The sequence below is a fragment of the Ceratocystis lukuohia genome, assembly GCF_044167205.1.
Source record: "Ceratocystis lukuohia strain C4212 chromosome Unknown Supercontig4_pilon, whole genome shotgun sequence".
In the NCBI taxonomy this organism is placed as follows: Eukaryota; Fungi; Ascomycota; class Sordariomycetes; order Microascales; family Ceratocystidaceae; genus Ceratocystis; species Ceratocystis lukuohia.
Genome location: NW_027263523.1, coordinates 736,277 through 752,513, shown reverse-complemented (window position 1 = coordinate 752,513; position 16,237 = coordinate 736,277). Strand labels below are relative to the sequence as shown.

General features: G+C 49.2%; 2 protein-coding genes across 2 annotated transcripts; both read left to right on the top strand.

Annotated features, from left to right (window-relative positions):
• Positions 1-1,804: 1,804 nt before the first annotated feature.
• HOO65_040196 (putative WD repeat-containing protein) lies at positions 1,805-3,908 on the top strand (the record flags this gene model as incomplete). The annotated part of the gene is made up of 4 exons (XM_071002671.1): positions 1,805-3,510; positions 3,586-3,728; positions 3,784-3,834; positions 3,883-3,908. The coding sequence occupies 4 exons, from the start codon at positions 1,805-1,807 to the stop codon at positions 3,906-3,908; spliced, it is 1,926 nt and encodes a 641-aa protein (XP_070859039.1).
• Positions 3,909-13,258: 9,350 nt separating this feature from the next.
• Positions 13,259-15,559, top strand: HOO65_040195 (uncharacterized protein; the record flags this gene model as incomplete). The annotated part of the gene is made up of 3 exons (XM_071002633.1): positions 13,259-13,369; positions 13,434-13,562; positions 13,691-15,559. The coding sequence occupies 3 exons, from the start codon at positions 13,259-13,261 to the stop codon at positions 15,557-15,559; spliced, it is 2,109 nt and encodes a 702-aa protein (XP_070859038.1).
• Positions 15,560-16,237: the final 678 nt, after the last annotated feature.

Sequence of the window (16,237 nt, the reverse complement as noted above, 5' to 3'; positions counted from 1 at the left end):
ACAGACAGTTGCTCGGTGTGTCTGTGCCTTTAGGCTTCGATTTCTGCGGCATAAATAGAGAGGACGGGGAGAGAGAGCTGCAGAAAAGAAGAGGCTGCGCAAATTTTTTGGAGCAGCGCAAGAGAAGCTGATGATTTTTCCTGTCTGTACGTGAAATTTACCTTTTTTTTTACAAGTTCTTGTGAAAACAACACGACTGTCTGGCCTTCTATCTCAGGGTCAGTAGTTTTGAGGTCCTGGGACATATTTACTGCTTAGTAGCACTTGTGCTTGACTTAGACTAGTCCTTCAGGTGGGTGAAACCCTGCTTAGGGTCTTGCTTATCAAGCATAGCACGCGTAGCAGTGGGTAGTGCGTTACCGCAAGTTTTAGGCTAATGGGCCGGCCTAACCTAACCAGCCAGCAAGCTGTCTTGTTGCCTTGCACCAAGCTAGGCCATTATCTGCATTCTGATATATGTACGTAGTTTGCTCTCAAAAGGCCAAGTCACGCAGAAGCCCTAATAAGAAGACAATAGTCATTGTCGCTATCAAACGAATGGACAGCCGCCTGCTACATCACATCCAATAACTCTTCCACCCTATCCCCTCCCTTCTAGTCAGACACAGCCAGACATAGCAGAATAGGCCGGACTGCACCAGACATGCAAGTCTCCGGCTGTCCCTCGCTTGGTTTCTCCCAGCCGTCATCGTTTAGCATGGCTGCAGCAGCGATTGATGCTGTCGAGCTATGGTCTTAGCCCTCTGCTTTTAGGGTCACAGCGCCTAAGACCACTAAGGCTACCACGCTATTCTTCTAATGCCTGCTAAATTAGGAGGCCTAGATAGCTGGTTACAGCGTCCTAGAGACCCTAACAGGCCTAAACATCGCCCCCCCCCCCCCCCCCAAAAGCACTCATCTCAAGCCGCCATCTTCTGCTCTTTTTCATCGCCTCTCCACTTCAAGTCCTGATCTCTCCACCAACTTCTTCATCGTCCGTCAAAAGAGGCTTCACGCAAACAGCCAGTGTGATTGCCCCCGTCTTCCTTAGTTTTTTCTCCTCTACGCCCATTTCCCCCGAGTCTAGCTGCCTGTCCTTCTCTGACTCTCTGACTCTGACTCTCTGACTCTCTGTCGCTCTTTGCCTTGCTGTCCCTCTCTAGCTGCCTCCCGCCGTCGTCCGCTTCTGTTCTCACTACAAATCCGGCCAAGCCTTAGCAGCCGCAGGCGTCCCCTTTTCTTTCGGACTTCTGCCCAGCCAGCAACTCCAACTCCGACTCTTTTTATTTCTTACATTTACAGTAAATATTGAATCTAAACCTCTTCAGTGCTTGATCATCTATCGCCACCGTCACAACGTCCCTTAGTATTATTGTGCAGCCGGAATTACCCATTCATTCCACCATCACATCACACGTTAAACCAGCACTACGAAACGTCATCGCCCCTCCCTGCTTGATCATCGCTTTTAAACCGCCATTCAGCTACACGCAATCGCCGCTTCTAGTTTCGCATCTCTCCCTTCCCCTTCCTCTCTACCAATATTGACCCGAGACCCACAACCGGCCAACCAACCCTTAATCCTCTTTCTATCAAGCCGCTGGGCAGCCTTGAGGCTGACGGCCAGTAAATCGTCACCATTCCAACCCCTCAGCCCGCTCCCAACGCGCAGGTGCTTGGGCGACGCCAACGCAACAGCGTCGACATCGACGTTCAGGCTAGCGCCGATCCCTCCTCCAACCAAGTCGTCCCTGTACCTGTGCCAGACGCCGAGACCGAACGCCCGTCGAAACGCCACAAGCTGACATCCGCCCCCGTGTCTGCCATGTCCCCCCACGATGACTCCGGAGCCTCAAGCTCAAGATCAACCGGCCATTCCTTCAGCTTCCAAGACTCTCTCAAGAATGGCGACTCGAGAAATAGTCTCAAGATTGCAAACATCATCAACGGTTCCTCTACTCCGTCATCAACACCTCCTACAGCTCCCAAAGGCAAATACTGCGGCCATGACCGTGAAGAGGTTACCCGCATATTGATTCAGGCCTTGGGCGACATGGGCCACGAGAAAATCGCAAACGATCTAGCTGCTGAAAGTGGCTATTGTCTCGAGACCCCAACCGTCAGCGACCTACGAGCCTATATTCTCCAGGGCTCGTGGCCCGAAGCAGAGAATTTGATTGTCCGCGCGTCTACCCATGAATCGCCAGCCAACAGAGAGTCGAACAACCTCATACTCAAGCATGACGCTGACAAAGACTCTCTCATATTTCAAATCCGCCAGCAAAAATTCTTCGAGCTGCTCGAGTCAGGAAACACCGGCCTTGCTCTGCTAGCCCTCCGCACTGATCTCACGCCTCTAGTCAAGAGAAGCGACGAGTCCCGGCTTAATTTTCTCGCCAGCTTGCTCATGTGCTCATCGCCAGAGTCTCTAAAGCAAAAGGGCGACTTGCCCGATACCGTCGAAGAAGCACGCCAAAAGCTTTTGGCCAGCATTTCCCTGTCTATATCCCCCAGCGTAATGCTTCCCGAGCAGCGACTTGCCACGCTCTTCTCAAACCTCGTCAAGACCCAGACAGCCTCATGCATGTATCACACCGACACAGAAACACCCTCATTGCTCGAAGACCATGAATGCTCTCAAGACCGATTTCCCAACCAGATTGCTCTTGAACTTGAAGATTTGTCCTGTGATGAGGTCTGGCAGGTCAAATTCAACAACTCCGGCACACAGCTGGCGGCCTGTGGCAAAACGGGCCGGCTGGTTATCTGGGATACCACGGACTTTAGGGTCGTTCAAAATCTTGTGCTGCACGAAACAGGAATTGAAAATATCTCCTGGAGTCCAAACGACACAAAACTGGTCACATGCTCGGTTGACAAGACGGCCAAACTACTTGATGCAACCACTGGAAACACGATTCGCAAGCTCCTCTCTCTTTCCGCAGAAATCAGTAGCTGTGTGTGGGCGCCTGATGGCCAGAGTTTTGTCATCAGCTCGTTAGATAAGGATAAGCCCCTTGTGACATTCAATTCTGCGGGTGACATTATTTCTGAATGGGACAAGGGACATCGTGTACAGGACATGTGCCTCTCGGCCGATGGCCGCCATATTGTCGCTTTAAACAACTACAAGCACATTTATGTGTACAACCGCGAGTCAACGCTACTAGTCAACAGCTACCAGCTATCATTCACGCCCCTTTCAATCGCCACCGGCTCACATCCCGACCAGCTTCTCATCAACAGTCAGCTTGGAGAAGTGCATTGCGTCGATCTCATGACGGGCGTGCTACTGCGCACGTATGTTGGCCACACAGCCAGTGAATACATCATCCGCACCAACTTTGGTGGCGCAAATGAGGGCTATGTTGTGAGTGGTAGCGATGACAAGATGATCTATGTGTGGCATCGCAGCACGGGTGTTCTCATTGAGCGGCTGTCGGGCCATACCCAGCGCGCAAATTCGGTGTGTTTCAACCCTCGAGATCCCACTATGATTGCGTCGTGTGGCGATGATGGCGTCGTTAGGATGTGAGTCCTTTTTTTTCTTCCTCTCTCTTTTTCCCCACCTTAACTGGCCATATTCTTGCTAACCTTAATATTCAGATGGACGAACTTTTACAACAAACCCATCCTAATAGCTGCCCATGAAGCTATTGTTCCCGACTCTGTCCAAGAGGGTTCGCCCAATGGCCATACCCATGCTAATGGCCATACCAGACTTGGCAATGGCAATGACTCTACTAGCGGTAGTCAGGGTAGTCTCAACGGCAGTACTACTAACACCAGAAACGGACTCAGTAGAGGGTCGAGCCGGAGTTGGGCGAATGGCAGCATCGATAGCCACTGATGCAAGTTAGTCTACTGAATCAGTTTATCGGCTCAATCTACTGCTAAGTCCAGACCACTCCGCTCCTTCGCCCGTCTAATCAGCGACATGTCCTGTTCTCCTGACCGTCTGCCCTGCTGCCCTTCTGCCCTTCTGCCCTTCTGCCCTTCTGCCCTTCTGCCCTTCTGCCCTTCTGCCCTTCTGCCCTTCTGCCCTTCCCTCCTCCCACTTGTTCGCTTCTTTGACCCGTTATTTGTGCGGCCTGTTGTTTTCTTTTCGTTTTATCCCGCCCCAGTCCCAGTCTCGGGGTTCTGTCTGCCGCCCCTCGCCGCTTTTTTCCTCTCCTCCTTTCCCCAAGCAAGACATGTCATGACGTTGATTTCTTCTTTCCGATGCTATTTTACTCGCTCGCACTGGTTGGCCTAGCATTTGTCGTTGGGTGTACATATAATAATACTTACTAGTCGTACGGGTCAGGGTATACACATGATCTTATTCCTCTTCGACTGTCAAGCAACCGAGTTTGAACAAGAACGGTGTGTTTGACAAGCTACTAATTCGTATAAAGTCTGTGGATTAATCTTAGCTTAGAATTGTATACATGCGTTTAGTTACAGCCACGATGGTAGTGACAAGACACGACTTGGGGCTCGTTTGCTCCTTGTTTGCCTACGGGCTAGGATAGACCGTGCTGGGTCAAGCCAGACAAGGAAATTCGGCTGTTAGGTTCGGTTATTGATCAACCCGAGCTACCCGAAGCCCGCTGAGTGCAGATGTCAATAGGAAGAGTTCTTGACGAACGGAACAGAAAGTAAAAGGAAAAAGGAAAAAGGAAAAAGGAAAAAAAAAAAAAATATATATAGAGGCAGGCAGCACAAGAAATGAGAGCGCCAGCTTTTGTTGGGCGACAGAGATGGCCAGCACCGAGGCGCCCTGCCTGCCATGTAAATTGCCGTACCCAGTATTAGTTACTGTAGTACGAGAGTGGTTGTTCTAAGAGCTGAATACTGGGCCTTTCTATATCAGTTCCTTTTAATGAGAGTAGAAGGAACGGGGAAATGGGGGTGGATGTGAGTGGGGTGATGGATTAAGAGGGGGCACTTTCCAGATCTCGGCCGAAGGAAGGGGACCTTGGCCAATAAAGGGGAGTTTCCTTTTTAGTAGGAGAGAAGAAGCAAGAAGCACTGAATATGTACGTGGGAGTTCATCGGGGCATTTTTCCTTTTTTTTTTTTTTTTTCAATTCTCGAGCAAGGAGCAGGGCACAAGATATGGCGAGGGGGAGGAAGGCAATGAGAGTACGCGTTATTTTATATGAGGATAGCCAAGAAGAGCAAGTTTGTAAGCCGTTGCAAGTCCTCGAGAAATCTAGGCACTATGGTAGCCAGACATGTGTGTCCAGTGAGTGACAGAAGAAAGCAGGCGGGGGGGCAGAGAGGCACTAGGCAGGTGGACTGGCGGACAGGTGGACAGGTGGACAGGTAGACAGGCAGGTACAGTGTCAGGACACACAATCTGCTAGCCTGCGCATGTCCTGTACATAGCACTTGGGTGGAGGACACCACTCAAGATGGGAAGGAGACAAGAGGAACCAAGCAGACAGATGACGTCGGCAAGTGCTTACGTTGACTAGTATTTGAAGCTAGAGTGGAAAGAGGGGAGAGAGGGAAAATGAGAGGAACTTGCCTCATATGCGCATGAGACTAGAGAAGAGAAAGAGCCCTACTCCCTAATAGGCCTCCCATTCAGACCGACGACTCACCGCTGCTTCCTTGCTGGTGCCTCTCCTGTTCAGCTGATTTGCTAGGCCCAAGCCCCGAGTCCAAGTGTAGTCTGTATCTTTTTGACGAACAAGTATTGACTCGCAGGTATATTTGAGAGCTTTTCTTAAGTCCAAAATTAGCGTATATTTGCATGCTGTTATTGGTCTTTGTCTCCGTTCTAGTCCGAACTCTCTTATTCTTGACCGTTATTTTAGCGTAGCTGTCACGAGCGCTATCTTATTGTTATATTCCAGCTCGTATTGCAACATACTATCTGTAGTCTGGCTTCGTTAGCCTCAAGCAGTGACCATATAAGATGGCGGCTACTATACTATAGACAACTCATTGGATGAACAGCTCAAAGGCTCAAAGGCTCAAAAGCTATCTAGTCCCATCCCTCCCAAGATCCCGAGCTTTAAATAGGAAAAAAGGAAATAAAGAAGAACAAAAAGAACAGAACGAACAACAAAAAGAATAATGCAAAGAAAGAACATGAAGGAAGGAAAGGCAGCACAAGCACGGAGAAAAAGCTTGGAATTTGAGTTAATCTTGGAGAATTAGAAATCACGGTGTGCACCAAAGTGGCCTTCTCAGTGTCGGCCTCTCGGCTATTCCTTGCCCAGGCTACATATGGAAGTGTATTTTCCACTTGCGAGACAACAAGAGGAGAGAGAAAGAGAAGAGAAGAGAAAAGCTGCCCTTGCATATGCGCAGAGGCTGGAGGGAGAAGAGAAGAGAAGAGCGGGGAGGGAGGGGCTGTTTGGCCTGCTGGCCTGCTGGCCTGCTGGCCTTGCTTAACTCACTTTCAGTCATGCTTGAGCCTCCCAGGGTCGCATAAGCCCTTATTTCCTAGTGTTTTACAGCGGGTCCCATCCCTGTGAGATTGGCTCAATCAGAGGGGTTGCTTACAGACGTCCAGGCTAGAAGGACTCCCATTCTTAGCCCCGAACGCCAGCAGCCTGCACGCTGTGCGAGTGTCCTATCACCAAGGGGGGGAGGGGCATATTGAGACGAAATGAAGAGCAATAGCCTAGCCTGTATGTGCATATATACCATTCATCTTAATAGCAGGCCAGCCAACGCGCATCCTCACATGCACATGTCAACACACCCTTTTCCGCGGTATTTCTGCTGTCTGCCGAAGAAGCCCACTAGAAAAGAAGGAAGAAAAAAAAAAAAAAAAAGGGGACGCCCATAGAAGCCTGTGGGCCGCTAAGCACTAAGCCTAAAACCCACTAAAGCCTGCTAGTAGATCCCGCCAACAATGGGCTCTCGCTCTACCAGATGTTCTAGTAGCAAAGCCAAGAGGAGGCGGGCCAGCAGCCTCACTCCCTAAATCCCCATTGGCCTGCCTGTCAAGAGAAACTATCGCCAAAAACATGTGGTCGATAGATGGCACCCAACAAGCCGCCCTCTCCAATTTCTTGGTACGGGCGTCATAGCAAAGATGCCGACCGCTACGCCCAGCGGGCAGCACGGTACTTTCTTTTGTTTCTTTTTTATTGTGCTGGCTGAGATTGCAGGATGTTTCTTCTCGAGGGCCTGAGAGCAACAGGCTCTCCGGTAATGAATGAGTGGGAGGGTTCTTGAATTGCCCTAACAGGGAAGTTTTCTAGCTGCTACACGCCACTAAGTCCACTGGCCTTTGCGGGTACCTACAGGGCTCTGGCCAGCGTCAAATCTAACCCCCAGCCTGGTCCAACCACGAACATGTTCCGCGCTCTCTACCTTTGGGGAGCCATCCTCCGTCAAGTGTTGCATTCCAGGATCAACAAACAACTTTTTGCTTTCTCAAGGTCTCCCCCTCCCATGACAAATAGCGGTTGAAGTTTCGAACTCTCGTTTTTTAGATGAGCGAAGGGTGTGGTGTTGGAATAATAGTCAATGCTATATAAAGAGAAATGGGTCTGTGTGAAGGGGACGGGAGCCAAGGGAGCAAGAAGAAACAAGAAAGGAAGAAAAAAAGAGTCAAGTTTGCTGCCAGGAATACCCGGAACAGACTCCCGCTGTTAGAAGCTCGTTAAACAGTGTCTGAGCTTAGGGTTAGAACGAGCAGGCAGGTTAGAAGACTTTTTACCCCCACACCCCTCTTTTTACTGTTATATATTTTTTTTTCTTTCTTTTTCAATGCTGGCATTTCTTGCTACCAACGGCTCTCTGTATTTCACTCTGTCCCTTTGATATTTCGGTACACGTGCTGCGTGTGCGTGTGATTACATATGCTGTGATGTGACGTGTTTTACATGTATAACAAAACACGGACGGGCTGCGCTGGTGGCATCTCTGACGGGCAAGTCTAGACGCCAGCCGTGCAGCCTGCGGAGACAAGATACAGCAAAGAAGAAAAAGGCGAAAGCAAGCAGCCCTAATGTTTTCAGGGGCCGCGTACACAGCATACTTGCATTGCACATATGTGCATGCACGCAAGGTGGGCTCTAGGTAAGGGAGGAGAAAGAGCAAAAAGAGCAATGCGACATGGAGCTGTTCTTAGGCGGTCTAACCCTGTGTGCGCTTGAAATCACGTGAGTGCGTCTTCTTTCTCCCTTCTTCCTCTCCTAATCTTTGCAGACGTGAAACGACGCTTGGGAATCGAGCCAGCAAAGCGCTGCACGTTGCATTGCATTGCACACAATGTACATGCACACACACCGACCAATACATCGATAAATCACATCGTCCGCTGGTAGCAAGGCAAGACAAGTTGCATTCCTTCAAAGACAGACTCCAATTACATATGCCAGTCCAGTACCCCCCACTTGAGCGATCCAAGGACCTAAGAATAACATGCTGGGTCTTTATCACACACTATTATTGCTTCAAAGTTCTTTTCTCATTCGCGTCACCGTTCTTTGTTTTTATTATTATTTTTCTATACATTTTTCTGCTCTTTACCCTTGGTACGCCTCAGCAATCTAGACCAAAGGACACATGCCTTAACAGGGACTGCTGCACCTCTGCACTTTTGCCTGCGGACCTATCCTTCTTTCTCCTCTGCGCCTTTCTCTCGTCGTCTTTGGCCTGACCTTTGCTTTGTCCTCCTTATGGCCTCTGCATTTGGCTTTGCTAGCCTGATGCTTGCCACATGAAGAAGAGCCGGCGTTGACCCTTGGGGGCTGAGCCTGGGTTTGGATGGGCTGTATACAGGGAAAAGACACGCTCCCTCTGCCTGAAAGGCGAACAAGAGACGGGATGGAGAAAAGAAAAGAAAAGAAAAAAAAGAAAAAAAAAAGGCCAGCCGTGGGCTAGGACGTGGTGGATTTCTGTGTATGCATGCATATACATACTACATGCATGTGAACATCCTGTAGCACATTGGGTATCTTGAGTGGTACATGGTACTTGTGTAATTGTGTGCTAGCAATGTGCGTGTGCTTGAAGATGCACTCTTGTGCAGCATACAACTCGGCCGCTCTCGCTTGGCAGTGTTGCAGCTAGACCAAAGCTGGATGCGATTTTTCGGTTGCTGTTGCGCTTTTCTTTTACTAGACGTGCTTGATATTACAACTTTCGCATGACCTCGCAGCATTGTAGTCATCACTTAAACATGGTCACACTGTAGTGTAGCGCGTATACGAAGGAATATGCATGGAAGGGAGACACACACCGCACATCAATAGCGCGCCACATCTCATAGTACCGCCAAACAGCCAGTAGCACACATGCATGTGCAACTCGCGAAAAGAATGCCCGAAGTTTAGATTGGAGAGGGGCATGTGGGACTTGTAGGTAGCACCGGGCGCCGCTTTTGGTTTCTAGTTTGTTGGCCGTCCTGACGTGTTAGTCTTTTTGCGCCCGCTGTTTGGCACCCAACACAGCCTGTGTTTTGGGGGATTTTTCTTGGTAAAGAAAGGGACAAAGGGGGGGGGGGGGGAAGGGGAAGGGGAAGGGTGAAAGTGACGATATCTGGCTGCATCAGGGATCCGTGGCTACCGGACTGTTGCAATCGCCTCCAAGGTCATGGGGACTGATGTACAGCACAATGGGCAAAACCAGTGCCTATTATAAGACCACGATCTCGACCCTTAACTTCCTTTCCCTCGACCTCAACTCGTGCAATGTTGTATTGTGCTGTGTACCATGTAATATAGAGCATACACACTGCTACGTGCAAACGCTACTTGTTTTACATGGGGCCCTAATTAACCAGAAAACATCTTATCACGTACAAAGTACTCCTCAATGTGCTGTTGCTTTAGTATGCCAAGACAACCTAACCTGGTGGAGAGACAGTGGTACTGTGCCTTGGTTGGCTAGCCTGGGACTTGACATAAACCGAAGAAATGTGCTTTCAATAACACCACGCCATGTGCAAGGAAAGGACCGATGTTGTCCGAATCAACTGTAGCTGAGCACTTAGTGTGTGTGTGTGTGTGTGTTGTTTCTGCTCTATGCGTGCAAATCTAGCGGCCCAACAGTAAGAAACGAGTGCTATGTTCTCATAGGCCAAATTCGTTCTATCGGATCCTGATGGCTGCATCCTCTGTAACTTGACTGCTGCACTATTCCGCTCCCTGCAGATTTCCTCACTCGCTTCGTCGGGGTGTTTAGTTGGTTTTGTTTATATTGGGCGCACAGTCGTTGGCTTGATAGCCTACCTACCTAACAATTTAGCTGTCTGTCTGTAGTCGGGCTTTGGTATCTGAGAGAGAGAGAGAGAGAGGGCAGCCGCCTATGCTGGATGCAACTAGCATGGCCCCTGATTGGGGACGGAAAGGAAAAAGAAAAGAAGATAAAATAATAATAAAAAAAGGAAGGGGAGGTGCGGGACTGGAAGCTCCAGGCTCTGCTATGCATGCATAACACCTGAGAAGTCTTGGTGTATTGTGCTGCTCATGTAGAGAAGCCTTGTCATTATACGCTTCGCTTTCCATTTTAGCGGACATGGCCTTTTACCCCTGGCCTTCCATGGCTCGATTTTCATAGGCATTACCTGATCGAGGAAGCGAGGTTGTTGAAGTGGTTGGCTATAGTGCAGAAACCAAGGAGGCGTTCAAGGCCAGAGAGATCCAGAGCACAGTCTAGAGCTAACAGCCGAGAAAGCAAATCTCAGACAAATCCTATCTTGCCCAAGGTTGTTTTTGGTTCAAGAGTCAAGAAGGCCCCATGCTTCTCCTCCCCCCTCCAAATGTCCTACCCCATGTACCTGTGCCTTGCCAAAGCGTGGCATTGGTACCTGGACCATCCGTCCGCGTCCGTCCATCCACCAAAAGCGAACGAACCTTGACTTTTATCTGCGCTTTGACTTGTGCCCTGTTCCACCTGTGTCAGTTTTGTTGATCGTTGTATATGGCATGACGACGACGAACAGCGGATGAAGAATTTGGAAGAAAGGAAGCGGCAAGATAAGGAAGACGACAACGACTGCCACGGGATGAAGGAAAAAGCTGGGTAGTAAAGCCGTGGTGCGGAAACACAGCATCGGCAGGAGGAGCAGAGCATAGGAAATAGGAACGGCCACAGGAACAAAACCCATCCAGCCACACTAAAGCCACAAGACTGGGATACGCCACAGGCTAAACTGCAAACAAACAAACAAGTAGCAGCTACCACCAGGCTTGAGCTAAAGGGTCTCCACACCAAAAGATTGAGGCGTTAGAGATCTGTAGCTTAACAGCAAAAAGTGGCTCTAAACGACACTAAAAGTGGGGCTCATTTCGCCTCACCTGGCTTGTGAGAAGTGTTTCCGGCGTAGTGTCCTTATGGTGTCTTACTAGGACTGTAACCACTTCTAAAGCTTATCTTGAGTGGAGTGGAGTGGACTGGCTGCAACTGCCTCAATAGTTTTTTTTTCTTACTTTTCGCCCTACTGCCTCTCGGACGTTTCCGCGAAAATAAGAGACCAATGACTGAGGTTCTTTCCTTTAGTGAAGCTTAAAACACATTGAACATCGTATAGTGTTCGCAGTGGCATTGAAAAGGAAGCTTGCTTTAGTGCTGATAGCGTCTTCATATAGCCCTGACCCCTGCTCAAAAACAATTACGTCTTGTGAGTCCGGGGGTGCAGGTAGGCTTGTGCGCGACTGGTCTTTGCACTCTGTCTTTGATGCTGTCATCGAACAGGCAGATTGGGTTCTTTCCATTCTCAACTTCACCACTTGGACGAGAGACTGTGTATTGTGCTCCTATGCTCTGCACTTCTCGTCTCTTGAGAGCCAGGACATGTACTCTACAATTGGCGGGCTGCAATTAAGCTCTGTACTTGCAGTGTAGGAGAGGAAACGTTTTCAGGTAGCCCCTTGCTCTTGCTCTTACCCCTCACCCTCACGCCCCCCCCCCCCAGTTTCTTTCACTGGCCATGCTGTTGAGGTGTGAGTACTTGTACACTTACAGAAATTGCTATGCCAGGAAAATGCTTGAGGGTCTGCCAGTTAAGTTCACACCCAAGCATTCACAGAACCCCTCCCCTCTTCGGCCCTCCTTCCTAGGCAATTTGAGGGGGCTCCTTCTTTTGCCCACTTTACTTTTCATTCTCTTGAACTGGGCTGGCTGGCTGGCTGGCTGGCCAGCTGGACGCTCTTTTTTTGTCATCTTGGACTCATCTTCTTTTTCTTTCTCTTTTCCTGCTGTGAGCTTTATTGCAACGCCACTGCATTTGCAAGCATGACCAGGACGGAGAGCAAAGGAAGAAGAAGGAGAAGAAAAAAGGCAAAAAAACTTTGAGTGGAAAAAAGTAGGGGAACAGGAGGGCAGGATGCAAAGAGGAGGGGAGGGGTGCGAAGAAAAAATGAAGGAAGCAAACCCAAGCAACTACCACTTACCAGCTTACCAGTGCTACTGCTGCTAACATAGAAAATCACTTGTCTCGATTTTCCACCCAAGCTTAAGGGTAGCAGGCAAGAGCAAGAAAAAGGACACTAGACAGTGGTAACAACGCTATTTTAACTGTGTATTATAGCTGTTCCGAGTTCAAACCGGACAGTGTCGAATAACTCGCTTCCTACGGCTCGGCTCAATTTACGCAGGCCTTTAGATATAACATACAGGCAAGAAAGAACAAGCTACAAGCAGCTTCGTTCTTGCCTCATTCTTCTTCACCTGGTTTGCTCCTGCCTTGTTAATTCTTGACCACCTTTGCAGGCTTGAAATCACTTGTGATTCTTTTGCCTCCTCCTCTTCCTTTTTAGCTTTATTTTCCCTCCTCTTTTTTTCTCCTTCTTACATCGCATTTCTTTTCTCCCTTGATGAAGCTTCGTTTACTCATTTTCTATTTACCTATTATTATCGTACATTCACATTCCATCGCCCTTATATTCTTTTATTCCAACTCTTGCGTTCATCGTGCTCGCTCTTGTTCTTCACTCTCGCTATTCTTTTCTTTCTTAAGCTTGTGGCTTGCGCCTGCTCTGCTCTTTTTTTTTACGTTCTTTTTCTTCGTTGCCTCTCTACCGTGTGCTCGTCCTAATATATTAATTCGTCTTCCCCTCTCTCTGTGACTCGATCCCCCTACGCCGACATTCTACACTTTGAACATCGGCAAATCCATACCAACAACTCTATCTCTAGTCGGACTGACTTGCACGACACAGGATATTACTTGCTTAAAGCCTCGCCCTGACTCTCCCTGTGACTTTCTGCGCTTAGACTTGTTCAGTATGGGCGGTGTTTTGGTCTAGTCCTGAGATCTCCTGTCGTTTTGTTCTTTCCTTTTGTCCAAATTCTTGTCTGGTCATTTCTTTTGTTCCCTCAAAATGGTGCCTCCTTTTGTCTCAACTTCAACAAATTTGCCCCATGATCGCATGGAGGGCCCGTTGATGGTCCCTCCCGACCGTGGCCAGATACTTGGTCGTGCTGCGTGGAAGGTATATTGCGCCGTATTCTCGTTGCTGCTCAGGCAAACATGACTCTAACAAATGCTTCTTTTAGACTCGATATGTTGTTTGTGGAAAGCGTGAAAGCAGCGCCTCCGGGCCACAGACCCCATCGAGTAGCAAAGCAAGACAACCTTTGCGTATAACCAGTGACGAGGTGTATCTAAGCCTCTACAAGAATAAGGTTTGTTTTCCGGCACAACATCCTTCGATTCCAGTCTTCAAAAAAATATTGCGTTCGAAGCGATTGTGCTATATGCATAGATATATAGCCAGCTCCATAAACTAATGCCTTTTGCTTTTTATTTATAGGGCGACTCCGACAGCGTTTACCAATGTGCAGTTTCTCACATCACCGATTGCCAGGTACAAATGATCGCCCACCGCAAGCAAGGCCCCATACTTCCTACCCTCGTAATCACGGTTTCCGACAGGGAGCGCAAACGCCGTTCTTCACGGGCCGCTAACCTTATCGGAGGCAACAAAGAAAGCCTCTCATCAGCACTGACTTTGTGGCTGCGGACAACGCCCGAAGACAAGCAGTCTTTGCTACACGAATGGGGTCGCTTCATTATGGCACGCAAACTCCCGATGAGCCCCGATAGCCCCGCCTCTCCTACGTTTATGAATCCATTTGGAGCTCGTAATGAAGTCGTGCGACCGCCAACTGGCAATACCAGCGGCCGTTTACCAATGCATCATAAAAGCTCTATTGCCACACAGTCAAGTAGGGAGAGGGCAGTCACATACAGCTCTGACTCTCCTAGTCTCCGCTCCAAGGCCAGCGACCTGTCCACCCCTTCCAGCACGATGCCTGCATACACTATCAGCAACAGCTATAGTCAAGGCCAAGGCCAGGTTTTTAGTCCCGCAGCCAGTGACCTGCCATCTCCTGCCACAACAACTACCCTGGACGAGTATAGGAATGACTCTGGTGAGAGCTGGGCTGTGCCTAAGGCTCCCGCCACCAATACTAGCTCGCCAATCCGCCGCCGCGAGAGCCTTGACAAACGCCCCTCCGCGGTGGATTCTAGCTCACCGCCTGTCCCTGGGGAAACTATTCTAGACCGGGCCTTTAATATGCGCATGGTCCCTGGATCGGAGCGCATGATCCCTGGCGAAGAGAAGCTGAGCTCTCTGGCACGCTTTGAAGCCCTTATGCGCGAGGCTGATGTTAAGCGGCGAGACAAGGAGCATAGGCGACAAGTCGAGGAGCAGATGGCAATGCGCAGCACTTTTAATAGTGACTCTACGGACGAGGACGAGGATTTCGATGAAATGGCGGTGTTTCACAATCATAACGACGATACTCGGCATCACGAACAGCAACCACTGCAACAATCCCATTGGTCAGCAAGTCCTGTGAATGTTGCTTCTAGTGTCCCTACTACGGCTACCTTCTCTCAGAGACACACTCTAATTTCCCCTGCTGCACAGAGAGCACTGAACTTTATCACAAGCCGACATGAGAGTGGGGGGCTAGTTAATTCTAGTACTAGCCCATCACTTGGTCTGCACTCTGATTCGGCTTCTCACCGACCACGGACCGGCTACAGCGGGCGTAGGCGTCCAACGATTTCTTCCCGAACGCACAGTCAGCCCCACTCATTCTTCCAACAAAATGTGGTTGGTGAGGCTCCTCCTCTAGGTCCATCTGCTATTCCTAAGCAGCCTAGCACTAAGTCTCGCCCGCAGACAACGATTGCGGATAGACGCCAGTCTGAGACACGTATCAACTACCGCAGTAGCAAAAGCGTGGCCACAATCATGAAAAACTGCAGTAGTGGTAGTGGCAATTACACCATGTCCACGGCTACAAAGCCGAAAATGGGCTTGACGGGTGCGACGGCAGTGACAGCCCCTACCAGCCCTAACATTAGCACTTCTGCCGGCGCTGACATTATGCCAACTAGACGACTGAGCTTCACTGAATGCGACAAGCGCATTTCGCAAGCTAGCAGCATGCTCATTATGCAATCCAACGTTACAGGTACAAGTAGCAGTGATGGAAGAGCCAGTACGGATACGTATGATTTGCCGTTTGATGAGAACCTAGTGCCCCAACAAAACCGGCACACACTGGTACCGCCACCGCGACCATCTAGGACTTGGGAAAGTGCAGCAACGGATCGCGGTGGGTTTCGACAAGGGATGGTGTCTATGGAGGGGGGATTCTTTTGAGGTAGGAGGACCTGTATTGTTTTGTTTCCTTCTTTTGTTTCTTTGTATATTTGGATTTGGGCAAAGATGTTGTCTCAACAATCTAAACGGCGGCGGCAAAGCACTGATTTTTTGTCATTTCTTTTTTTGGTTTTTTTTTTTCTTTTTGATACCATTACAGAATCACCGGCATGTACGAAGCTCATGACCAACGACGAAGCTCACTTTTACATCTATTTTGTTTATGATTTTGCTTTTTCTTATTTATTTATCTGGGCTGGATTTTTAGTGGTGAGGGTATTTTTGTTTACTATTTTTATCTAAGCGACATACTTTTTTTTTTCCCCTTTCTCTACTCATCTTGAACCTATTACTGTTTGGCTTGCTTGCAAGACGGCGTACAATAGTAGGTCGGACTGGCGGGGATGATGCGCATACATTATATGCTGGGCTAGTGTGCGTCGGGCCAGTCTGAGCTGACGCCTTTGCTCTCTAATTAGACAAGACTTGGTCTGGTCCCAAGCCCTTTTCCTCCCGTCGTCTGGATTTGGCCACTTACACGACGAGGAAAGCAAGACAAACAAAGGAAAGGGAGCCTAAGATCTGCATCCAGCCTCTCCAAGGGAGGGAGACTATCTCTGGCGTCTCTTTGTATTTTGCCGGTTGGTTGCTGGCTGGCTGGTTGGTTGACTCCTGCTG